Here is a 27,237-nt window from a genome sequence, read left to right as displayed (position 1 = left end):
CCATTGGTCTATAGCTCTGTTTTGGTACCAGTACCATGCTGTTTTGGTTACTGTAGCCTTGTAGTATAGTTTGAAGTCAGGTAGCATGATGCCTCCAGCTTTGTTCTTATGACTTAGGATTGTCTTGGCAATGCGGGCTCTTTTTTGGTTCCATATGAACTTGAAAGCCGTTTTTTCCAATTCTGTGAAGAAACTCATTTGTAGCTTGATGGGGATGGCATTGAATCTATAAATAACCTTGGGCAGTATGGCCATGTTCACGATATTGATTCTTCCTATCCATGAGCATGGTTATGTTCTTCCATTTGTTTGTGTCCTCTTTTATTTCACTGAGCAGTGGTTTGTAGTTCTCCTTGAAGAGGTCCTTTACATCCCTTGTAAGTTGGATTCCTAGGTATTTTATTCTCTTTGAAGCAATTGTGAATGGAAGTTCATTCCTGATTTGGCTCTCTGTTTGTCTGTTACTGGTGTATAAGAATGCTTGTGATTTTTGCACGTTAATTTTGTATCCTGAGACTTTGCTGAAGTTGCTTATCAGCTTAAGGAGCTTTTGGGCTGAGACATGGGGTTTTCTAAATATACAATCATGTCATCTGCAAACAGGGACAATTTGACTTCTTCTTTTCCTAACTGGATACCCTTGATTTCTTTCTCTTGCCTGATTGCCCTAGCCAGAACTTCCAACACTATGTTGAATAGGAGTGGTGAGAGAGGGCAGCCCTGTCTTGTGCCAGTTTTCAAAGGGAATTTTTCCAGTTTTTGCCCATTCAGTATGATATTGGCTGTGGGTTTGTCATAAATAGCTCTTATTATTTTGAGATACATTCCATCAATACCGAATTTATTGAGCGTTTTTTAGCATGAAGGGCTGTTGAATTTTGTCAAAAGCCTTTTCTGCATCTATTGAGATAATCATGTGGTTCTTGTCTTTGGTTCTGTTTATATGCTGGATTACATTTATTGATTTGCGAATGTTGAACCAGCCTTGCATCCCAGGGATGAAGCCCACTTGATCATGGTGGATAAGCTTTTTGATATGCTGCTGAATCCGGTTTGCCAGTATTTTATCGAGTATTTTTGCATCGATGTTCATCAGGGATATTGGTCTAAAATTTTCTTTTTTTGTTGTGTCTCTGCTAGGCTTTGGTATCAGGATGATGTTGGCCTCATAAAATGAGTTAGGGAGGATTCCCTCTTTTTCAATTGATTGGAATAGTTTCAGAAGGAATGGTACCAGCTCCTCCTTGTACCTCTGGTAGAATTCAGCTGTGAATCCATCTGGTCCTGGACTTTTTTTGGTTGGTAGGCTATTAATTATTGCCTCAATTTCAGAGCCTGCTATTGGTCTATTTAGGGATTCAACTTCTTCCTGGTTTAGTCTTGGAAGAGTGTAAGTGTCCAGGAAATTATCCATTTCTTCTAGATTTTCTAGTTGATTTGCATAGAGGTGTTTATAGTATTCTCTGATGGTAGTTTGTATTTCTGTGGGGTCCGTGGTGATATCCCCTTTATGATTTTTTATTGCATCTATTTGATTCTTCTCTCTTTTCTTCTTTATTAGTCTTGCTAGTGGTCTGTCAATTTCATTGATTTTTTGGAGGGTTTTTTGTGTCTCTATCTCCTTCAGTTCTGCTCTGATCTTAGTTATTTCTTGCCTTCTGCTAGCTTTTGAATGTGTTTGCTCTTGCTTCTCCAGTTCTTTTAATTGTGATGTTAGAGTGTCAATTTTAGATCTTTCCAGCTTTCTCTTGTGGGCATTTAGTGCTATAAATTTCCCTCTACACACTGCTTTCAATGTGTCCCAGAGATTCTGGTATGTTGTATCTTTGTTCTCATTGGTTTCAAAGAACATCTTTATTTCTGCCTTCATTTTGTTATGTACCCAGTAGTCATTCAGGAGCAGGTTGTTCAGTTTCCATGTAATTGAGCGGTTTTGATTGAGTTTCTTAGTCCTGAGTTCTAGTTTGATTGCACTGTGGTCTGAGAGGCAGTTTGTTATAATTTCTGTTCTTTTACATTTGCTAAGGAGTGCTTTACTTCCGATTATGTGGTCAATTTTGGAATAAGTGCGATGTGGTGCTGAGAAGAATGTATATTGTGTTGATTTGGGGTGGAGAGTTCTATAGATGTCTATTAGGTCCGCTTGGTGCAGAGATGAGTTCAATTCCTGGATATCCTTGTTAACTTTCTGTCTCGTTGATCTGTCTAATGTTGACAGTGGAGTGTTGAAGTCTCCCATTATTATTGTATGGGAGTCTAAGTCTCTTTGTAAGTCTCTAAGGACTTGCTTTATGAATTTGGGTGCTCCTGTATTGGGTGCATATATATTTAGGATAGTTAGCTCTTCCTGTTGAATTGATCCCTTTACCATTATGTAATGGCCTTCTTTGTCTCTTTTGATCTTTGATGGTTTAAAGTCTATTTTATCAGAGACTAGGATTGCAACCCCTGCTTTTTTTTGTTCTCCATTTGCTTGGTAGATCTTCCTCCATCCCTTTATTTTGAGCCTATGTATGTCTCTGCATGTGAGATGGGTCTCCTGAATACAGCAGACTGATGGGTCTTGACTCTTTATCCAGTTTGCCAGTCTGTGTCTTTTAATTGGAGCATTTAGTCCATTAACATTTAAGGTTAATATTGTTATGTGTGAACTTGATCCTGCCATTATGATATTAACTGGTTATTTTGCTCATTAGTTGATGCAGTTTCTTCCTAGCCTCGATGGTCTTTACATTTTGGCATGTTTTTGCAATGGCTGGTACCGGTTGTTCCTTTGCATGTTTAGGGCTTCCTTCAGGGTCTCTTGTAAGGCAGGCCTGGTGGTGACAAAATCTCTAAGCATTTGCTTATCTGTAAAGGATTTTATTTCTCCTTCACTTATGAAACTTAGTTTGGCTGGATATGAAATTCTGGGTTTAAAATTCTTTTCTTTAAGAACGTTGAATATTGGCCCCCACTCTCTTCTGGCTTGTAGAGTTTCTGCCGAGAAGTCTGCTGTTAGTCTGGTGGGCTTCCCTTTGTGGGTAACCCGACCTTTCTCTCTGGCCGCCCTTAAGATTTTTTCCTTCATTTCAAGTTTGGTGAATCTGGCAATTATGTGTCTTGGAGTTGCTCTTCTCGAGGAGTATCTTTGTGGTGTTCTCTGTATTTCCTGAATTTGAATGTTGGCCTGCCCTACTAGGTTGGGGAAGTTCTCCTGGATGATATCCTGAAGAGTGTTTTCCAAGTTGGTTCCATTTTCCCCCTCACTTTCAGGCACCCCAATCAGACGTAGATTTGGTCTTTTTACATAATGCCATACTTCTTGCAGGCTTTGTTCATTTCTTTTTCTTCTTTTTTCTTTTGGTTTCTCTTCTCGCTTCATTTCATTCATTTGATCCTCAATCGCTGATACTCTTTCTTCCAGTTGATCAAGTCGGTTAGTGAAGCTTGTGGATTTGTCACGTATTTCTCGTGTCATGGTTTTCATCTCTGTCATTTCATTTATGACCTTCTCTGCATTAATTATTCTAGCTATCAATTCTTCCACTCTTTTTTCAAGATTTTTAGTTTCTTTGCGCTGGGTACATAATTCCTCCTTTAGCTCTGAGAAGTTTGATGGACTGAAGCCTTCTTCTCTCATTTCGTCAAAGTCATTCTCTGACCAGCTTTGATCCGTTGCTGGCGATGAGCTGCGCTCCTTTGCAGGGGGAGATGCGCTCTCATTTCTTGAATTTCCAGCTTTTCTGCCCTGCTTTTTCCCCATCTTCATGGTTTTATCTGCCTCTGGTCTTTGATGATGGTGACGTACTGATGGGGATTTGGTATAGGTGTTCTTCCTGTTTGATAGTTTTCCTTCTAATAGTCAGGACCCTCAGCTGTAGGTCTGTTGGAGATTGCTTGAGGTCCACTCCAGACCCTGTTTGCCTGGGTATCAGCAGCAGAGGTTGCAGAAGATAGAATATTGCTGAACAGCGAGTATACCTGTCTGATTCTTACTTTGGAAGCTTCCTCTCAGGGGTGTACTCCACCCTGTGAGGTGTGGGGTGTCAGACTGCCCCTAGTGGGGGATGTCTCCCAGTTAGGCTACTCAGGGGTCAGGGACCCACTTGAGCAGGCAGTCTGTCCACTCTCAGATCTCAACCTTCGTGTTGGGAGATCCACTGCTCTCTTCAAAGCTGTCAGACAGAGTCGTTCGCGTCTGCACAGGCCTCTGCTGCTTCCCCTTTTGTTGTTTAGCTGTGCCCTGTCCCCAGAGGTGGAGTCTACAGAGACAGGCAGGTTTCCTTGAGCTGCTGTGAGCTCCACCCAGTTCGAGCTTCCCAGTGGCTTTGTTTACCTACTTAAGCCTCAGCAATGGCGGGCGCCCCTCCCCCAGCCTCGCTGCTGCCATTTCGGTTAGATCGCAGACTGCTGTGCTAGCAATGAGGGAGGCTCCGTGGGCGTGGGACCCTCCCGGCCAGGTGTGGGTATAATCTCCTGGTGTGCCTGTTTGCTTAAAGCGCAGTATTGGGGTGGGAATTACCCAGTTTTCCAGGTGTTGTGTGTCTCAGTTCCCCTGGCTAGGAAAAGGGATTCCCTTCCCCCTTGCGCTTCCCAGGTGAGGCAATGCCTCGCCCTGCTTCAGCTCTCGCCGGTCAGGCTGCAGCAGCTGACCAGCACCAATTGTCCTGCACTCCCCAGTGAGATGACCCCAGTACCTCAGTTGAAAATGCAGAAATCACCGGTCTTCTGTGTCGCTCGCGCTGGGAGTTGGAGACTGGAGCTGTTCCTATTCGGCCATCTTGCTCCGCCCACCTTATTTTCTTTTCAGTAACCACAGATATAAATTCCATCCCTGTATTGACTTGATATCAGAGATCTCGGGTTAATATAAACAAAATGGAATCATAGGTACAAACCCTGGGTGAATGATGCCACAACTCCTACAGAAAGTGGAATTGCTTACTTGAAGTTGATTGAAAAGTTTCTTAAGTCTGTATTTTTAGGGCCAGTGCTGTGTTTGGTGTGCTTAGAAGAGTTTTTGTGACCTTTCTTTTATATTTTTACTATTCTCCTAAGAAAATGATCAAGGATATTCTGGGGGATTTCTAAAGTAACAATGTCAAAGACAAAGGCTATTAATCTGTCATTTTATTAAGTAGGATATTAAGTAACCCTGTAGTCCAAAAAAGAATATTCCTATCAAGAGTGTGTTGCTTACATTGGCAATATTTTTTATATGTACTCCTGTTGGAATATCAAAAGACAGTTTGTATATGTTACACTAGCATGTTGAACTGCCATTGTTGAAGGAGCTACAGTTAAAATGAGTGGAGCCATTTGTCTGAGAACTCAGAGAGACAGATACTTGTCAGGTAGTTGGCAGAAGAAAAATACAGCATAATTCTAATCTTAAGATCCCTGTTTTTAATTAATATGAATTAAGTCTGCTAGGAGTGGGAACACAAATGAGATCTCACAGGAATGAAAATGTCTATTTTTTGAATTGCTGCATTATTGCAGGGCTCTGTGATAAGCCTTCTTGTAGACTCATCCCTGGGCTAATGGTCATAGTCTGAGGATACTTTGTGGAAATCATAAAGGGAGGCCAGAGTCCAGGACAGATCTAGAAGACTGACTTGTAAATTTGTTGTTCTGATTGGTTGGTTAGTTAGTTAGTTATTATAGGTAGCTAGTATTTGTTCCGTAGGTCGGATATTTTTTCTTACTGACCAGGTTCGTCAAGTGAAGTGGAGGTAGATTTTTCACATGGATATTTAAATGATTCCAGAATTCTCTGCTCATGTTTTAAATTTAGTATTAAATTTAAATTTCTGATCATTCGTGTGCTGTCCTTATAGGAAGATAGAAGCATTTTTAAATGTTGCTATTGCTTTCAAGGACTTCAATCATCGATTCACTTGACTAACAAAATGTATTGAGCTCTTATTGAGATGAATAATTGGTGTCCTATGTTAGCAGAGGGAGAGAGAACTGAGAAGCCAAGGATATAATTTCTGTACTCAAGACTGTCTTTAGCAGAGCAGATACTGGATCAGTAATGTTGAATAAGTACATTAATAAATAATTCTCATAATTTGTAAAGAAATTAAGAAAAAAACCCAGTGGGATGTCGTTTTGCTCACTGCTTTGTATCCTTATAGATCTTCAGTACACAATTGTTCAATGAATGACCAAATGGCCACGTACTATACATGCAGTGAGAGTTATTAGAGTCCAGTGGAGGCTCATCAGTTACAGCTAGGATAGTGTGTTAGTCCATTCTTGCATTGCTATAAAGAAATACCTGAAACTGGGTAATTTATAAAGAAAAGAGGTTTAGTTGGCTCATGGTTCCACAGGCTGTACAGGAAGCATGGCTGGGGAGGCCTCAGGAAACTTACAATCATGACAGAAGGTGAAGGGGAAGCAGGCATATCTTACATGGCCACAGCAGGAGGAAGAAAAGAGGGGGGAGGTGCTACACACTTTCAAACAACCAGATCTCATGAGCACTCACTCACTATCATGAGAACAGCAAGGGGGAAGCACACCTCCGTGATCGTTACTTCCCACCAAGTCCTTCCTCCAGCATTGGGGATTACAGTTCCGCGGGAGATTTGGGTGGGGACACAAATCCAAACTATATTAGCTAATCAGGAAAGGCTTCATGGAGTAGATGGGATTCTAATTGCTGAAAGAGAGAGAGGGTCGTCTCGAAATTGGGAATGGTGTGGAAGTCTCTGAGGAGATGTTGGAAGCTGACAGTGGAGGTGTGCAGTGGTGGGCCATCAGGCTGGAAAGGCAAATTTTGGAAAGGCTTGACAGACAGACATTTCCCTGTAAAGAGTGAAAGAGATGTTTTAGAAATAGTAATCTAGAGGTTTTATAACAGGCGCATTGAAGATGGGAGAAATCATGAAGCACAATTGACAAAGCTTGGTAATTAAGGGGGTTATTGAGGGAAAGGAAGGCATCAAAGATGGCTACAATCTTGTTTTGAGCTTGACTGCCTCAAATAATAGTAACAGCATAAACGAAAATAAGATGTCAGAAGGGAAAATTCACTTTTTTTTCTTCTTTTTTGAGATGGAGTCTCACTGTGTCTCCAGGGTGTAGTGTAGTCACGTGATCTTGGCTCCCTGCAACCTCTGCCTCCTGGGTTCAAGTGATTCTCCTGCCTCAGCGTCCTGAGTAGCTGGGACTACAGGTGCATGCCGCCACGCCCAGCTAATTTTTATATTTTTAGTAGAGATGGGGTTTCACCATGTTGGCCAGGATGGTCTCGATCTCTTGACCTCGTGATCCACCTGCCTCAGCCTCCCAAAGTGTTGGGATTACAGTCATGAGCCACCATGCCTGGCCAAAATTAGCTTTTTGTAGGAAGATTCTTGTGTTTAAGATAATAGGAGGCCAGACTCGGTGGCTCACGCCTGTAATCCCAACACTTTGGGAGGCTGAGGCAGGCGGATCACGAGGTCAGGAGATCGAGACCATCCTGGCTAACACGGTGAAACCCCGTCTCTACTAAAAATACAAAAAATTAGCCGGGCGTGGTGGCAGGCGCCTGTAGTCCCAGCTACTCAGGAGGCTGAGGCAGGAGAATGGCATGAACCCAGGAGGTGGAGCTTGCAGTGAGCGGAGATCGCACCACTGCACTCCAGCCTGGGCAACAGAGCGAGACTCCATTTCAAAAAAAAAAAAAAGATAATAGGGACACTTCACTGTGGACTAGTAGAAATCACAGAATCATGGAACATTAGACCCCAAAGGGATTTGGAGGTTGAGCCATTTATTAGACTCAGATTCAACCCTGTCATCTTGCTGATGAGAAAGCTGACTAGATTCAGGAATAGCCCCCAGGGTACAATGTCTGGCCTTGATACAGAGCACAAGTAGGATGGCAGATGTAGACAGTCATTTACAGTGTAGTGTTTTAGAGGGTACTTAAAAAGTATTCCTTCATTTGCAGTTGGATTTTTCCCTTTTAAATGGGAAGAGTCATTATACAAACAGTTCCGCGTTTATTTGGAGATGTTGTCTATAGAGTATAAACACCGTGTTATAAGGTCGAAATAAAATCCCTAGATATTAGGCAATATATTCATTAACTCTAACTGATAAACAAAAAGTCTTAACTTGCCACCCAAGATGACATTACCAGTGAATTTCTTTAATAGTAAATATATTATCTATGATTTTCTTTAATAGTATTATTTAGTAAGTTATATTTAGTTATTACTGAGTTGACATTTACTCAATTCTAAACATATTTTGCACTGCAGGTGTTCTATCTTGGACTTCTGATCATGGGTCTGGGGTGCCATATTGCCATATTTGAGGAGAAGGCAGTTGCTAAGGGTTCCCACTATTACTGTTTCTAGATGGGTCTTATCCCACCCTCTCTTCTGCTTGGGATGTTGGTAGGAATGATGGGGATGGTTATAAACGTGGTTGGTCTTGATGGGTGTTACGTACAAGTAGGGGGCTCTGAAACAAGGTTGGGGGCCAGTTCTTACCCTTGGCCTACCTGCTTCTGTTCTTCAATCCCTATTATATGTGAGTACGGGAAGTAGTGTCCATCTTCCAGCTCACACCCTTTGTGTCTGCCTGTCCCAGACCCAGAGATGGAAGTGCAACACTGGCTTTGCCTTCTGGAACCCATGGGTAGTCTTCCAAAACTGAGTTGATCTTAATATGCAAGCATCCTGTGACTTCTTTGCATCCAACCTTGTTCTTTCCTGGGTCCCCAGCTCGATGGGAGGAGATTGAGCACTGAATGGTCACTCTCTTCCTTGTCTCCCTTAATTGGGGAAGGAGCCCCTTAGTTCCTTTCCCCAGTTAAGGGAGACAAGAAAGAGAGTGACTGGGAAATGTCTACCATGAGAATAGTTGGAAACCAGCTCTTTTAGAGTAAAACAAAAGATGGAATAATTAGACCTGGATCATTACTATCAAGGAACTAAAATGACCATAAAATATTTACATCTAGTAATTTACCATTATAATCCTAATTTTCCTTTGAAGAATTTCCTATTTCTTAAATTGCAGTGATGGCACTGGAATTAAAAAGAATATTAGTCTTACAAGCATATTTTAAACCAATTCCTAGTGGTAGTGACTGCCTTTATCTTCATGGTGGCGCTGAGCATTTATTAACAACCAACCTATAGGCCAAGCATTTTTAAATTAGTGATCTTAAGTAATGAGATGCTGGGGAAATCTTGACGACTTGATATTTGATATTGGAGAATGAGAAGCAGACACAGGTCTACTTAGTGTGAATTCACATGTCTGAGACTTCACGTGGTAGGGACATGGACGTTAGTAGTAGTAATTAGCCTTGGATGAGAGAACAGAAATTCACATATAAATGGGAAACATCCCGCACTGGTAGGTAGAGCTTGTCTAGATTGGGACTAATGAACTACTTTTCAATCTGAAGGCTTCAGGAATAGACAGGCTTCTGCTTCCGCAAATACCAAATGAAAAGCCAACCCACTGTTCTTGAATTTATAGATCCAATTTACACTTGCTCTTTTTAACTAATGGAACTAGCCGGCCCCTGCATGCCAAGTTTCTATGGCAATGTGATCTCAGTGACCTCTCTTCTCTGTTGTGGAATGTAGGTGAAAAGAACGGAGGGGAGCCCGATGACGCTGAACTAGTAAGGCTCAGTAAAAGGCTGGTGGAGAACGCGGTGCTCAAGGCTGTCCAGCAGTATCTGGAGGAAACACAGAATAAAAACAAGCCAGGGGAGGGGAGCTCTGTGAAAACTGAAGCAGCTGATCGGAATGGCAATGACAATGAGAACAACAGGAAATGAGGCCAGAACGCAGGCCCCCATGTCTCTGTGCAAAGCCTCCCTGCTCCCCTCTGCTGAGTCTAGGGACTGACTTGCAGCGTGCTATTTAAGTCTCTCTGGTCCAATCTGTGGAGATTGCCTAATACTTTCATGATCGATGTGTTTGCATTTCTGAAACACAACAGAAGAAAAACGGAGTGCTGAGACTGGCAGAGGAAATTAATTGATGAAAGAAGAATGGCCCAAGTTTTGCTCGCCCTCAGCCATGCACAAGGGAGAGGGAACTTTGGGTTATGCCTCCTGGACACAAATTAAAGGCCGTAAAAGAGGCCTTGCCATCAATGGAATACTGCCATTTATATTACTTAGCAGGGCATTTGACTACTTTATCTGAGGCCAGAACTCTCACACACAGCTATCAAGTGCTAAGTTTAAAATAATCACTGTTGAAATTGTCATTTGTACAATTAGTCCATAATGTTTCATTTTTGTCCTAAGTGTGCTGTTGCTATGCAGTGATCTTTATTTATAGTAAATTATGTTTCATGTAAATGATATATTTTTGGTGAAATGCAACCTTTTCTATAAAATGTGGACAACATTTTAAAGTTTTTTTAATCCTATTTTGATAAGTCAGTATGCCATATTTAATGAAATGTATTATATAATTTTTTTTTCTTAGGCAAGAAACCTACTGGAATTCGAGACTTAATTAATGAAGCTTTGCATCGAGAAATGATGGGTCTGAAGTCCAAAGTGAAACAGATAAAGGAATTTTTATTAAAGCCTGAGACTCAGGCCAAAATTAGGAGGGAACTTTTTGAAGAAAGACTTATTAACAACAGTAATCCAGCAAATGACGTTGATTTCAGCACAACTTTGACATAAGCTCTACATTGTGATTGTGACAACATAGCTTATGAAATCTTTCCAGCTTATTAAGTAGCTCTTTGGTAAACACCAAAGAAGTTTCTGATAGTGTCTGCACAACAGCAAACCAACATTTGGTGGGGAATTAGGAATTTCTTGCCAAAGAAAACTGATTCTGCCCTATTATTTTTTGAGCTACACTTGTGTTTTAGAATGTCTGTTTCTGTAATATTGAGAATCATTTTATAGAAATGATTTCTTAATTAGCTATTGTGAGTTACTCCTCGGGTCCTTGCAGGAAAAAAAAAAAAAAATACAGACTGTGAACAAATCATTCACAGACAAATAGAATAAAACAGAGCCAACAACAGTATTTTAAGGGTCACTTGCCTCCTGTTGACATGATTGTTGCTAAATCAAAAGAAGCATTGTCCAGGTGTGTCTACATCTAGTGTTACTTTTAATGAGAATTTGAATGTTTATTGAACAATAGTACTTGAATGAGCATTTATAAACGTAATTACTATGATCACTGGTTAAGAATGTTTTATATATCCTTATAATATTTTTCACTGATCAAAATGTAGTTTTGCTTTTTCATTTCTTAAGGAATACATGTGTGGGATTTTTATTTTTTACATTTCTGAAGATAAGTTCCAGGTCTTACCGTATCCCTTGTCATCTGAATTTGTTTGCGCTGCTTCTGTTTTGAAGAGCATTCTTGAAAACTTCCCCTGGTGTGATGACTGTTGGTAACAGCTTTTTCTATAGTCATTGCAAAACTGCTGCTACCAATAGATCATGATGGAGGGGGAAATCACTGGAGATCAAATATGTGAAATCACTTCAAATATAAAATCCAGTTTACTCATAGATTTTAGCTATTTTTTCACTGGGTAAATTATACTACATTTATTTACAAATGAGTTTATGCATTTTCATGGCTCTTAATAAACATATTGTTTTCCCTTGTTGCCTTTCCTCATTTCTTTTTTTCACTCTTGAGAGTAGCTGGATCTATGTTGGTGTAACGAAGTCATAAATAGGAACTCCGATAGTTTCAGTGTTGCTTCACCTTCATGTTCCTGTCCTTCATGCTAAGATAGCACAGTTGTTAAAGCACCTTTAACTTTACCCTTTAAAATGATATCAAATCAGTCAGCTTCACAGAGAATTAACAACAGAACCTTAAATTCAAAGAAAAATCTAAATAGCATCTTATAAACAGCTAAGAATGTGTCACTGGTGTGACATCCTAGCAAAGATGAAAAGTGGAGATCCATCCAGGTGCAGAATCCTGGGAGCTGTTTGCCATGAAACCCCTTTCAGTGGTAGAGGGCTTGACTGTTTGTAACTGGCTTCTTTATTTTTATTTTTTTTTTTTTTTTGAGACGGAGTCTCGCTGTGTCGCCCAGGCTGGTGTGCAGTGGCCGGATCTCAGCTCACTGCAAGCTCCGCCTCCCGGGTTTACGCCATTCTCCTGCCTCAGCCTCCCGAGTAGCTGGGACTACAGGTGCCTGCCACCTCACCCGGCTAGTTTTTTGTATTTTTTAGTAGAGACGGGGTTTCACCATATTAGCCAGGATGGTCTCGATCTCCTGACCTCGTGATCCACCTGTCTCGGCCTCCCAAAGCGCTGGGATTACAGGCTTGAGCCACCGCGCCCGGCCTCTTGGCTTCTTTAAGTAAATCCTTAAGGTAGAAAGCAAAGATAGTTTTGGCCTTGCCTTGTTTTTCAAACAAGGAAACAGACTCCAAGAAGTGGCATGCCTTATCCAGGGCCCCACTGCTATCAGGGAACTGGACTTGAACTGTCACCCAGGGCTCTATGTCAATGTCCCGGTGTTATCCTTACCACCCCATAGTCTAAGTTAACAGTATTTCTGGAGAGAAGGCACTTCTCAACATGTATCTACAGATATCCTCTGGGAGCGATTCCCAATCCATCTAGATAATTTGAAAGGCTGCAATAGTATATACATTTTGCAATCTGGGGTACGTGTCTTATTGTTACTTTAGTTTAAAATCATGATTTTTGTTAAATACTAAGTCCCAGATTGTGTGCCAGGTGATTTAGGCTCATGATTAAATTTCTTCCCTTCAGTGACCCTATTAGGAAGTAATTAGTACTTTTACAGATTAGGAAACCGGGGCCCTGTGTGGTTAAATAGCCCAAGGTTATAAAGCTAATAAAGGTAAGGCCAAATTTAAACTGCGATCTTTTCTAATTCGAAGTCAACACTTTTTCCAAAATGCAGCGCTGCTTCTTTCCAAGTACGATATATTTGACAAATTAAAGAAGTGTAAGAAAAGGAAAGTCACTTTCTTTTGACTAAACCAGCTTCCTTGCAGCCCTGAATTTCTCTGAACATATATGAGAGTGATCAGCTGATGTTATGGAACTGAAAAATCACCCAGACGCTTAATATAGGGATTAAGGATTCTCATCCTTATCAATGAAATCTCCATTTAAGAAGGTCTATGAAGAAAATGGAAGGTATAAAATAAAACAAGTTTTATTTTCCATTTTTAAAAGTGAATAAGACATTAATTTGCAGAACTCTAAGTTTGGGATCTGAAATGTTCCAAGTGACTTTATTCCCATTAGTCACGGAATAATTGCTCTTTGGGTCACATAGGCAGAGTGAGTTGTCCTGAGTCAGTACCGTATGTTATGTAGCCTTGTCTTGTGACAGGGAGGCTGCATGGTTGGCCACAGAGTGCTGGCTTGGGCCTTCTAGACTGTGTCTTCTAGACTTGGGTCCACCACTAACACATGATCTTGACCAAACCAATTCACTTTTCTGAGCCTCACTGCCCACTCTGGAATTGGAAAGAGTTTGGCTGGGTGATTTTCAAGGATCCTAGAACAGTGCTCTTTGTGACCACACCATGATACTACTCATGCTGACACCACTGTCTCAGCTACTGCTGTGTGAGGCCTTGATGGGGCCACGCTATTGCATCTGTTGGCAGGAGGAGCTTAGAATTCTAGAAGACTTTACACTCTGTTTGACTTGTGTTGGTTCTCAGCTTCGGGTAGGGAAGCCCCAGTGGCACATATTCATATTTATCAACAAATGCCAACATTTTTGGGAATCAGTCACTGGAAAAAGAATGTGTCCTAGATTAATTAGGAATGTCAAAAAGTAATATTTTCAACAGTAGGACAAAATTCTTGTCAGCTTTGAACTTGGTCCCATTTATAAAATGTTAGATTATTATTGTATTAGTCTACTTCTCAGTGCAGAAGTATTTTTATAGGCCTTTAAGATATACTAGATTTATATTTAATAATTTTTAATTTTTAAGATTAATAATTTTTAATTAAAATTTAATTTGAGACAAAAAATCTTAAGATTAATAATTGTAAGATTCAAATTATTCATTCCAAAACCCCAAATGTGTCACCTTCCAGTCATCCCAGCAGCCAGGCACTCCCATAAGGAGGTAATTAAAGCCATTTGACTTCATTTTCTGGGCATTATTTCAGGCATGTGACCAAACAGATGTGTTTGTTTCTATGCATTCGATCACAGATGCAGAAACCATCTATCACATCATGTAACAAATTAGGAATTTATTTCATTCTACAATCAAGATAGTGATTTATTTTGTTATATAATCAAACTATAGATTTTATACTATAAAAACTTTTAGTATCTCCACACATAAATTGATGGATAACCTGTCATCATCCCTTATTTTCAACACTTTCAAATCTCACCTATAATAATTTTATCTTTAAACAAATTATAGAGACAACCCTAAATTCCAGTTTGCCCAGGTAGATAGACTTCATATAAAAATACATAAACTTGGTGTACTTTAAAAAACAGTTTCTAGGTCCCTATATGAATTTGATAGCAGCACAGATGCTAATGAGACAAGTCCCTAGATTATTTCATTCACAGTGAAAATGAATATTAAAGCAGTTCACTTAGAGTCAGTGAATTTAAAATTGTGATGTTAACTACAGCACTTCATTTCTGCATCACGGTTTTGAAGATAAAGGCTTATTTATAATGTAATTGAGAGCTTCTAAAGAGGAAGGTGCTATTATCATCTCCAAGGTGATATGCTCAAAACTGCTTATTTGAATCCATTAAGTGTAACTGATAAAGTTAGGTGATTTGGGATGATTTTAAAATGTAAACTATAATATTTATTCCTCTGCATATTCCATCATTTAATCATTTATTGGAAGACCATGAAATTCTATTACAGCATCAAAGAGACAATTAAACTAAGAAATTAATTCATTGTTTTCAGTAAATCTATGTTGCTTTCCCTGTAATGGTTCACATTGTTTCTGAAAAGCTGCTGTTCAATGACACTGACCTATGTATTTATGTGTTACATTCTTTGACTGATCTGAGAAAAGTTACACAGTCCTGCTTGCAGTCCTGCCAACTTTTGGTATATGCAGAAGCAGCTCTTGTTCTTAGGTAAACACAGCAAATTGGTCCAATGCTTTATTTACTTATTTTTAGAGACAGGGTCTTGCTCTGTCACTCAAGCTGGAGTGCAGCAGTGCAATCAGATTATAACTCACTGCAGCCTCCAACTCCTGAGCTCAAGGGATCCTCCTGTGTCAGTCTCCATAGTAGCTAGAACTACAGGCACACTACCATGCCCAGTGAATTTTAAAATTTTTTGTAGAAACAGGGTCTTACTGTTGCCCAAGCTGACCTTGAATTCCTGGCCTCAAGTGATCCTCCCACCTTGACCTCCCAAAGTGTTGAGATTGCAGGCATAAGCCACCATACCTGGCCTGGTACAATGCTTTAAATTATTCCTGATATTTCCTGCCCAAAACCACTTGGGCACAATGTTGCCATGATAATGTCTTTGAACAAAAGACATTGTCTTCACTGATTTTTTTCAGCCAAATATGTTATCTTACCCATAATTTCAAAAAATCTTTTTTTGAAACCACTAATGTGGGATATATGAAGTTGTAGGAGGTGAGAGGACAAAGAAATAAATCTTACAGCTGGACAGGAATTACAGTGCTGAGGAAAGAAATGAAAATGATACTTATACACGAATCCAAAGAATATCTGATGTGCTAATTGAAGTAGAGAAAATAGAATGAATAATGCAACAGTGGGGAGAGACTAAGCATATCTTTTCAAGATTCTGGAAGACAAATTTAGAAGCTGTTTTTCCCAGGTCCATGCTCAAGAAGTGTCTTTAGGGAGAGGTCTGTAACAAGGGCCTTTGATGATTTGGTGGACATTTGTCACACTTGGTGACTGCCCAGTATCTTTTGAACTCCTATCTTCGTGTAGCTTTCTACCTTGTGAGCCTTGCTTCCCCAGGACAGAGACCCCAAGGTGGAGGCCAAGAACTCACCCTCTCAGCCTTCCATGTCACTGGGGTTCAAATATGTGACCTGGGCTCCACAAAGCAACAGGGAAACCCTGCATGGAATCAGTTCATCCTGGCAGGGATGGTGGAGAGATAGCCACCTCAGAAGCAGTAGCGGCAAAGGCCCTACCTAGCAGGGGCGTCCCACATCCCACATATCCCTATTCTGTGTAGGAATTACAAGCTGGTAAAAAGTAGCACTAGCTGGATTCTTCCAGAGCAGCTGGCAGTGTAACAAGGCATTGTTCCTACTGCTTAGCCACTCAGCCTAATTTTCTGGACCTTCTAAAGATTCTGTGAGCTACTGAATATCCTTGAATTAGTTCCCTTTCCATTTAAACTAGCCAAAGTTGGTTCTGTTATTTGCAGCTAAAAATCTTGACTAATAAAGGCTCTACTCACTAAATCAGTATTTCAACACAAGGCACAACTGGCATTTTGGATTGGAGATTTCTTCGTAGTGTGGGATGGTTCTGTGCATAGGAAGTTACCAATCCAGATCCCCAGACACTAAATGCCAGTAGCAGATTCTTGTTATTGTGACAACAAAATGTGCCCCACACATTTCTATCGGGGGAACCAGCCCCCAATATTTCAACATAGGTTCTATTTTCCCTAAGTGTCAGCTGGTCTGAGAAATAGAGGGGGTACAAAGAGAGGAATTTTACAACTGGGCCCCTGGGGGTGACATCACGTATTGGTAGGTCTGTGATGTCCCCTGAGCTGCAAAACCAGCAAATTTTTATTAGAGATTTTAAAATGGGAGGGAGTGTACAAACAGGGAGTAGGTCACGAAGATCACATGCTTCAAAGGGCAATAAATATGATAAGGCAAAGGCAAAATTAGAATTACTGATTAGGGTCTATGTCCTGCTGCGCACGTATTGTCTTGATGAACATCTTAACGGAAAACAGGGTTCAAGAGCAGAGAACTGGTCTGACCAAAATTTACCAGACTGGAATTTCCCAATCCTAGTAAGCCTGAAGGTACTGCATGAGACCGGAGCGTATTTCAGTCCTTATCTCAACTCCATAAGACAGACAATCCCAGAGTGATAATTTATAGACCTCCCCCAAGGAACGCATTCCTTCCCCAGGTTATTCCTTGCTGGGAAAAGAATTCAGCAATATCTCTCTTACTTGCACATCCATTTACGGGCTCTCTACAAGAAGAAAAATATGGCTGTATTCTGCCCAACCCCACAGGCAGTCAGACCTTATGGATATCTTCCCTCGTTCCCTGAAAGTCACTGTTATTCTGTTCTTTTTCAAGATGCACTGATTTCATATTGTTCAAACACACATATTTTATGATCAATTTATACAATAGTGGTCCTGAGGTGACGTACATTCTCAGCTTACAAAGATAATGGGATTAAGAGATTAAAGTAAAGACAGGCATATGAAATTATAAGAGTATTGTTAGGAAAGTGATAAATGTCCATGAAATCTTCACAATTTATGTTCAGAGATTGCAGTAAAGACAGGTTTAAGAAATTACAAGTATTAATTTTGGGAACTGATAAATGTCCATGAAATCTTCACAATTTATATTCTTCTGCCACGATTTCAGCTGGTACCTCTGTTCAGGGTCCCTTACTTCCTGCAATACATTTCCCGGTCCCCTTCAGACTGGGGTCACACAACCCCCAGTTGAGGAGTACACTATTAAATAGTGCTCTCCCAGCAGTGTTAAAGAGTTAGTGCTCCTTCCCGCCTCCACTATTACCAAGAGGTAATTTAGTCTTGAAGAGCACATGTTCACTGGGGCTCTGTACACACATTATCAGGAACTAGGATAGAAAACAGGAAAATGAAACCACCGGCATAGTTTATGTGACATGGATCAAAATACCTAGTTACTGCACTTGCAAAATGGCTGAAAGGATCAGTTGTGATGACAGTTACGATGCCATTGTTGCAAGAATTGTCTTGGTTTATGTGATTCTTTGGGTAGACTTAGAGAGTGAAATAGAGAAGATAGCCTCCAAATTTTAAAACAATATGACATGATTAGCATATTATCACTTAATGTGTTAACAGGGATATTTCTTACTCATTTAATTTAAAAAGGAAATTAAAATATTTTACATTATATGCTTAAGAGGAAAAGTCTACAATAAATATAGAGTAGTCCCCCCTTATTCATGGGGGTTATGTTCCAAGACCCCCAGTGGCTGCCTGAAACCGTGGATAGTACCAAACCCTATATATAGTATGTTTTTCCCTATACACAGGTAAGTTTATTCTATACTTCTAATATATACCTACAATAAAGTTTAATTTATAAATTAGGCACAGCAAGAGATAAACAACAATAATAAAATAAAACAATTATAATACTATACTGTAATACAAGTTATGTGAATGTGGTCTCTCTCTCAGAATACATTGTACTGTACTCACTTATTTTCAGAACTTAGTTTGAAGCTGTGTCCCAAAGAGTTAGAGAAACCAATGACTAACAGGCCGGGCATGGTGGCTCACACCTGTAATCCCAACACTTTGGGAGGCTGAGGCAGGTGGATCACCTGAGGTCACGAGTTTGAGACTAAGTTGGCCAACATGGTGAAACCTCATCTCTACTAAAAATACAAAAATTAGCCAACTATGGTGACACTCACCTGTAATCCCAGCTACTGGGGAAGCTGAGGCAGGAGAATCGCTGGAACCCAGGAGGCAGAGACGGCAGTGAGCTGAGATCGCATCACTGCACTCCAGCTTGGGTGACAGAGCAAGACTCCATCTCAAAAAAAAAAAAAAAAAAGAAACCAACAACCAACGTCTATCAGAAATTCTTGAGTTTTCATGATGGCAGATAAGAAACACTCTGCTGAAACACTGAAACTTGCTCTGCTTATGAGATAGAAGAACTGGCTGAAATCTGTTTGAACTAAGATAGCAGACTGGCATTTGTGCAGAACGAGTATGCTGAAGTCACAGCCTTAATTCCCACTGCATGTTTCATACTAACTCCCCCTGAATTTGCACACAGGACCCATGAAGTGGCATGAAGAGATAACTGTGCATGCCCAAGGACTTTCCAGAACTCCCCTTTCCTTCCACCAACCACCTGCTAATCCTAGTATCCACCCCTTAAACCTTTCCTAATAAAACTACTGCCTTAAGGCCAGCACAGGGAGACAGATTTGAGCTTGACTCCTGTCTCTTTGAGAGTCGATTTTCAATATAAAGCTTTTCTTTTCTCGAAAAAATTTGGTGTCAGTATTGACTTATAGCACATCAGGCAAGGAGCCCCATTTGCTCGATAACAGGTTGACATCAGGTAACTGAAACCAAAGGTAAGGAGGGACTACTATATTTTGATATAAGAAATATTAGTTATATGTTAGAAATGTAGGAATATTTTAACATAAGAAAAATATTAATTTTCCCTGGGAATCATGATACAAATGTTTTAGATAGAAATGGGAAAGAACTATTCCTTTTGGCTCTACTAACACCTGGAGAAAGGTGACTCCTGATTGACACACAAGGAAATACACAGAGAAGTTCAAGAGAGCATTCAAATCAAAGGAATGAAGTAAGCAGACAAAAGAGAGTGAGCACATCACATTGAATACAGATGCAGAGGATTCGAACTTTGTTTTAGCACAGAAATCACCAGACTTTACTGCATTCGGAATGTCTTTTATGCCCATCCTAAATAAATATTATAGTTTGTTGTTAAGCATAATGAAAATCAGTCAATACTCTAGACCTAACTGCAGTAAAACAGTGCACAGTTGTCGCTTGATATTTTGGGGGAATTAATTCCAGGACCTCCCCAGGATACCAAAATACGTGGATGTTCAAGTCCCTGACATAAAATGGTGTAGTATTAGCCTAAAACCTATGTTCATCCTCCCAGTATATTTTAAATCACTAGATTACTTATAATACCTAATACAATGTAAAGGCCATAAATGGATATTATATTGTATTGGTCTTCTACTCGTATTAACTTTCTTTGTTTTTTTCCCGCCCAGATGTTTTTGATCATTGGTTGGTTGAATCATTCCTGTGGAACTCTTGGATTCCGAGGACCAATGGTAAATAGGGATGTTTATGCCTGAGGTAAACTGGATTATCATTCCTAATTCTTTATCCCTCTGTGTATCCTTTTCCATGTGACTGCCTTTTCCATATAGTTTACGGTTAATCTCACCAAAGGCAGAGAGCACAGTTAACCCTTGAACAACACAGGCTTGAACTGCGAAGTTCCACTTACACACAAATTTTTTTGACCAAATGCAGATAAAAAATACAGTCTTCTTGGAATGTGAAACTTGAGTACGCAAGGGCCGACTTGTCCTATATCTGGGTTCAGCAGGGCCAACTGTGGGACTTGAGTATGCACAGATTTGGGTATACTCAGATGGTCCTGAAACGAATCCCCCTTGTATACTAAGGGATAACTATATATTTCTTTGCCCTATTGATTTTGGGCTTGGCCATGTGACTGACTTTGGCTAATGGGATATTAGTGGACATGAAGCACGTAAGGACTTGAAATACGGAGACATGCGAAACATCTGAAACAGGCCTGCAGCCAGGAGCCAGGCCCTGCCACGTGCATTGTCACTAGCAGACCTGCCCCTGAAGACATGTGAGTGAGAGGGAAATGATGGTTGGTTGTTACGTAGCATTATTGTGGCAAAACTGAGTAGGGCAGGACCTAAAAGTCAAACTGAAACACAACAACAAATGTGAGCAAAGTTGTACTTAGCAATAACAAAAAAAGGCCATAGCATCCATTGAGTACATATAATTTTTTGGTCATAAAAATTTAGTATTATATAATTTAGCTTAGCATTTTTGTTTTTAAGTAACATATGCTTATATGCATATAAAATGTTAACAGTGATGAGTTCTGAGTGGTAGGATTACAGGTGAGTTTGCTTCCTAATTTATGCGCTTTAGGATTTTCAAAATGTCACATAATAAATATTGTTATAAATCAAATTGCAAATGTCATTTTAAAAATAAAATGAATATAGCCAGATATTAGACAATTCATTGTGTGTCAGCCATAAATAAGCACTGCATGAAGATTGCATCACTCAGAAACAGAGTCCACTCATTGCATTTATTATTTCCTATGGGTCAGATACTGGGCTGGGTGCTTAGTATGCGTAAGACCCATCTGTCAGAATGATACATAGCATATTGATATAGATGTATTTATTATTTTCTCTGTAATCTCTGTTTGCCCCATCACTTCTCTAATTTCAAATAAGACCTTGCTTTTGCGAGAGACTAACCAAAATAGACCAAAGAGGCTGATTTTCATATATTTTGGCTCTTGAGCTCCCAATGGCCAACTTTTGGTATGATCATCAGTTTTCAATGTAACAAGATGTTGGAATTGGGCTGTTTCCACTGAAGCATCAGCGACCTAGATACAGAATACCGATGTGTGTGTGAGACAGACCCTTTGCCACAGTTACACAAAAGAGGGAGTGACACCCAGATGCCTCAGTGAGGTCAAGAACACAAGAAAGGGGTAAAAATTTTGTGAGAAGGCTGTATTTGGAGCAAGCTGTGCTTTGCACCTTATCTTCTCCATGGTGGGGAGTGTCTGCTGAAAACTGCAAAATTCTCAGCAGGAAGGAATCCATCCACATCTGCACTAGGGGACTTGCTCAAACTCTGCCATAGCTTCTGGCAGCCTAAGGCTATGTCCCTAAGATAACTCCTTCCCTCCCCCACCTTGAGTTTCCATAGAGAAAAGGTCAAGGCTGCCAAAAGAATTTACCATTTGTTCTAGCCAACACCTGACCATGGGCCCTTGACGTGCCTTTCTTAGCACACTTACTTTTAAAAAGCTTAGAACTGTAAAGCCTTTCTCAGTCCCTTTGAGAAGTATTATAAATCTGCTACAACAGAGGAGCGCCTTTGTCAAGGACCTGAACGTCATTCCTTTGAAATGTAATCATCAGAAACGATAGGATTTTTGTCTTCCTGTTCCTTTGGGAGGGCAGAAGCCCCAGTTCCATAAATGCCAGTTAGCAGACACAGATGGCCTAACACATTTATTTTGAATTAACTCTCTTTCTGGCTTTTTGTATTTTTCACTGCCCTAACTCCACTGAAGCCCCTGCCTGTTCCCCTCCCTACTTCCTCATTCTCTATTTAAAATGCCCAGGCACTTCTGTGCAAAGTGAAATGGAGCTCAGCTCTTTCCTGAATAAATCCTGTGGAAGGGAAAGGAAACATCTTTTCTTCCCATAACTAGGCTCAAGGCTTAGGCATCTATAACAAAAGACAGCCTAACAAGAGAAAAGCATACAAATGTATTCAACATAAGTTTTACATGACATGGGAGTCTTCAGAAATGAAGACCCAAAGAAACAGGGAAACCTGTACATTTTTGTTAGATTTGATGGCGACGTGGGACACTGAGGAAAAATATGATTGGACGAAAAAGGTCTGATGGAATGGTGATTAGCTGGAGGAAACTTAGCAAGGCCTGCTTGTTCAGATTCTTCCTGTGTCCCCATACGTCCCAAGAAGACTGTATTTTTTATCTGCATTTGGTTGAAAAAAATTTGTGTGTAAGTGGAACTTCACAGTTCAAGCCTGTGTTGTTCAAGGGTTAACTGTGCTCTGCCTTTGGTGAGATTCACCGTAAATTACATGGAAAAGGCAGTCACATGGAAAAGGATACACAGAGGGATAAAGAATTGGGAACGATAATCCAATCTACCTCAGACAAGGACATTTCTTCTAGGATGGGGAGGATATGTCTCCAACGAGGAGCTCATGACCTACTTCAGAGGAAGTTCAGAAGAATTCTTTCATGCCCACTTCAGGGAAGAAGCATGGCAGAAGGTCACAAAGTCCCCTTTACTGCAGTTTCCTCAAATGTCAAAGCACTACCTTTTAGGATAGCATGCCCCAAAGCCCATCACCTGCTTTTCCCACTTTCATCAATGCCAAGCCTTGCTTATCTCTGACACTTCCTCCTCACCTCAAGCTTCAAGGATGGAGGCTTTAAGGACCACACGGAGAACCTGGGACTGTATTTCCTCTGGTTGAGGATGCAGAGGACTGATGCTTGAGGGCTGGGAGACAGCCAAGGGGAATGGTGGTGGCTGCACTCCCACCTGGGGATCTAGAGGGAGTGAAAATGTGGCCTCGGGCCTGCGTGGGTGCTACTGCATGGGGCCCTGCCCACAGCCCAGAGTGGACAACTCTCCCTCATGGGGGAGAGGGGAGGCTGGCTTGCAGGGGCATGGCAGAGGCCTAAGAAGGTCTCACCCAGAAGAGTGGGAGGCCTGAGGAGGTACTGCACAGGCCCCTAGGAGCAGAAGCATATCCTCTGGGGTCAAGTGTGTGAAAGGAAAATCAAAACTTGGGTCCCCAATTCACTCTGCCAAAAGGAAAAACAATTAAGCTGAAAGCTCAGTCATGCAAAAAAATGTCTTTATAGTTACAGATAAAAGGTTAAATATTTCCACAGGTAGCTACTCTAGGTTCACCTTATCTTATGTAAAGTGCCGATTTACTGAGCATGAGACATACTTTTTTTTTTTTTTTCCAGATGGAGTCTTGCTCTGTCGCCCAGGCTGGAGTGCAGTGGCAGGATCTTGGCTCATTGCAACCTCCGCCTTCTGAGGTCAAGTGATTCTCCTGCCTCAGCCTCCCCAGTAGCTGCAATTACAGACGCACACCACCAGGCCAGGCTAATTTTTGTATTTTTAGTAGAGATGGGGTTTCACCATGTTGGCCAGGCTAGCCTTGAACTCCTGACCTCAGGTGATCCGCTTGCCTCGGCCTCCCAAAGTGCTGGGATTACAGGTGTGAGCCACTGCAGCCACCCAATAAGTACATAATTGACTTTTATGCTACTTGCCCCCTTTCCCTTGCAACACGTGGATTGAGTCACATGACCATACCTTCCCTCTTTCCTCTGCAGCCTGCTTTTCTCCTTTAAATACCAAAGCCCTCAAAATTGGAGAAAGGTCTGTACCTGTCTCCAGGTACCCCTCACGTCTCCTCCCTGCCTTACAGGGAGGGGATTCAGCGTTGCGTTTTGACTGTCACCAGGACTGGACATTCTGATGACTGAAAAAGCAGATGGCATTTGTAACTCTCTCTCTTTCTCTCTCTATATATATTACAACAGAGAAAGCCAAAAATCCAAGGAACTGCGAGAATTTTTATCCGGGTGAAGATTATCCTCACAGAATAAAGTTAGGTGAGGAAGACAAAAACAAAGCTGTATTTGGATAATGCCACGAGTCCTGTTTGTTCAACACACTGGTCACAGCAAGACAACTGACTGAATTAGCCTCCCGTGGCCTCTGCCCACGCTGGATAAGAACCTCAAACCTAGGAGGGTGGGGAGGAGATGGAGCTTGGCGAGGTGACTTAGGTATGCGGGGAGGGCTGTGTCTCCCATGCCTCCTCTGACTTGCTCTGCGGAGTCGGCTGGAGGCGAAACTAGGATTCTCCACCCTCCTTAAAGTTTGGGAAACCTGAGAGTGGAGAGATCTTTTGCCTCGTTTCTGGTGGAAGTCAGACAGCCAGGTGGGAAGGGCTCCCTGGTAGATCCTCTGATGACCTGCTCACCATGGGGAATGCACTCTGGTGTGGAGCCCTCGGAAGTTCACGCCCTTTGCAGCAGGGAGGAGCCTGGCCTCTCTCTCCTGTTCCGGGGTGTGGTACCTGGGATTCCATCTGCGAGGTGGGAAGGCACTAGCAGGGACTCTGGCCTTGCAGAGAGTCCATGTTTCCCTCTTTTCCTTTTCATCCAATAAACTCTGCCCTTCTCACCCTTCAAATTTCTGCAAGTCTAATTTTTTGTGGTCGTGTGATGAGGACCCCCATCTTTAGTTGAACTAAGGAAAGAGTCCTACAACAGAAGTGCCAGAGAGGTGGCCAGCCTAGGATAGAAGTGACCCTTGCTGCTATCCTGGAGGTGGGCTGTAAGAGCAGAAAGGGTGGTGGGGCTTGTTGGGGCTTGAGAAGGCCGAAGAGAGCCTGTGCCACACTGCCTGCCGAGATTTCTGAGGACCGGGGGTGCCATGAGAGATGATCCCCATCAATCACAGAATAGGCAAAAATCATAGTTCCCAGAAAGAGAAAAAAGATGGACCCAAACCACATATAAAGATGTAGACCTCAGGCCAGGCGTGGTGGCTCATGCCTGTAATCCCAGCACTTTGGGAGGCTGAGGCGGGTGGAGTCAGGAGTTCAAGACCAACCTGATTAACATGGTGAAACCCTTTCTCTACTAAAAATACAAAAATTAGCCGGGAGTAGTGGTGGGTGCCTGTAATCCCAGCTACTCAGGAGGCTGAGGCAGGAGAATCACTTGAACCTGGGGGGCGGAGGTTGCAGTGAGCCAAGATGGCACCATTGCACTCCAGCCTGGGTGACAGAGCAAGACTCCATTTCAAAAACAATAAAAATAAAAAAGGATATATAGACTTCACTAATGACTAAATAAAGCAAGTTAGAGCAATAATGAGGTAGCTTTTTAAAAACCTCTCAGAGAAGTAAAGATTTGAAAGTTTGATAATACATGAGCTTGGTGCAGGTGTGTGAAGCAGGAGCTGTCACATCATTTTGGTAGTGTGGTGGTTAATACTGAGTGTCAACTTGATTGGACAGAAGGGTACAAAGTATTGTTCCTGTGTGTGTCTGTGACGGTGTTGTCAAAGGAGATTAACTTTTGAGTCAGTGGGCTGGGAAAGGCTGACCCACCCTTAATCTGGTGGGCACAATCTAATCAGCTGCCTGCAAATACAAGGCAAGTAGAAAAATGTGAAAGGCAAGACTGACCTAGCCTCCCAGCCTATATCTTTCTCCCATGCTGGAAGCTTCCTGACCTCGAACATCAGACTCCAAGTTCTTCAGTTTTGGGACTCGGACTGGCTCTCTTTGCTCCTCAAGTTTGCAGACAGCCTATTGTGGGAACTTGTTATCGTGTAAATTAATACTTAATAAACTCCCCCCTTTTTTTTGAGACGGAGTCTCGCTCTTGTTGCCCAGGCTGGAGTGCAGTAGCATGATCTCGGCTCACTGCAACCTCCACTTCCCGGGTTCAAGCAATTCTCCTGCCTCAGCCTCCCAAGTAGCTGGGATTACAGGCACCTGCCACCATGCCTGGCTAATTTTTTTGTATTTTTAGTAGAGATGGGGTTTCACCATGTTGGCCAGGCTGGTCTGGAACTCCTGACTTCAGGTGATCTGCCTGCCTTGTCCTCCCAGAGTGCTAGGATTACAGGCGTAAGCCACTGCACCTGGCCTACACTCCCCTTTACACATTTATATATCCTATTAGTTCTGTCCCTCTAGGGAACACTGACTAACACAGGTAGAAATAGGAATTTATACCATATTTTGGGAGAATTTGGTGAAATCTATAATGAAGGTGTTGACTCAGCAATTAATTCCATTTCAAAAAAATTTTCAACAGTTACATTTGCATGTGTTTGCAGAAACATAAGTACAAGGATTTTTGCTGCACCATGGTTTATGATGGCAACAATGACAAAAGAAGAAAACAACTTATACTCAAGCAATAAAGGTTTGATTAATAAACTATGGTACATACCAATTATGCTGCTGTTAAAAAGAATGATGTGAATATAGTTATTTTGAAATACAAAGATAATAAGCATATAAAGCAAAATGCAAAGCACAAGACCATAGGAATAATATGCTTCTATTCATAAGGTTGTTTCAGAAAAGTATATGTGTATAGAGTATGTATATACAGGGAAAGTTCTGGAAGGATACCCAAGAAATCATTGAAGATGCTTCCTCTAGAGAATATAACTGAGGATCTGGAAGAAAAATCAGATTCACTTTTCATTAGCACATGCTGGGAAATGTGAGCAAAGTCTTCAGAGAGGAGTCTCAGATCATGGGACTCAGCCAATGTCAGGGCTTAGGGAACTGAAAACAGATTAGAACAGGAAAACCTTCAAGAAAAGTTCAGTCTCTTATACAGAGGACAAACAGAGTCACCATGATGGACAAAGACAAGATAGCAGAGGATGAAGGACAACTGGGAAGAGGTAGCAACACATTGTTTTAAGGATAGAGATGCAATATTAAGCACTAAGAGCCAGTTGTGACAAATGTCCAGAGATCCTTAATGAGAGATCCTAAGACACACCATAAGAAGATTTTTTCTCCCCAGATAGGATTTGGATTTGTGTCCCCCCCAAATCTCATGCAGAATTGTAATCCCTAGTGTTGGAGGAGGGGCC

At 41.3% G+C, this 27,237-nt stretch overlaps 1 protein-coding gene across 6 annotated transcripts in view; it reads left to right on the top strand.

Annotated features, from left to right (window-relative positions):
- The window catches only part of AKAP7 (A-kinase anchoring protein 7), a 159,582-nt gene extending 147,973 nt beyond the window's left edge, over positions 1-11,609 (top strand). For 3 of the 6 annotated variants that reach the window (XM_030929177.1, XM_030929179.1, XM_030929182.1), the window contains one exon: positions 10,449-11,609. In XM_030929177.1, the coding sequence (XP_030785037.1) occupies positions 10,449-10,654 (206 nt within the window). In that variant the 3' untranslated portion in view covers positions 10,655-11,609. Of the gene's footprint in view, positions 1-9,590 lie in introns of all 6 variants that reach the window. The other 3 variants (XM_030929181.1, XM_030929183.1, XM_030929178.1) reach the window with 3 other exon arrangements.
- The last annotated feature ends 15,628 nt before the right edge of the window (positions 11,610-27,237 follow it).

Source organism: Rhinopithecus roxellana, chromosome 4, assembly GCF_007565055.1.
Source record: "Rhinopithecus roxellana isolate Shanxi Qingling chromosome 4, ASM756505v1, whole genome shotgun sequence".
NCBI lineage: Eukaryota > Metazoa > Chordata > Mammalia > Primates > Cercopithecidae > Rhinopithecus > Rhinopithecus roxellana.
The sequence above is the reverse complement of the archived record's forward strand: the minus strand, read 5'-3'. Positions and strand labels throughout refer to the sequence as shown.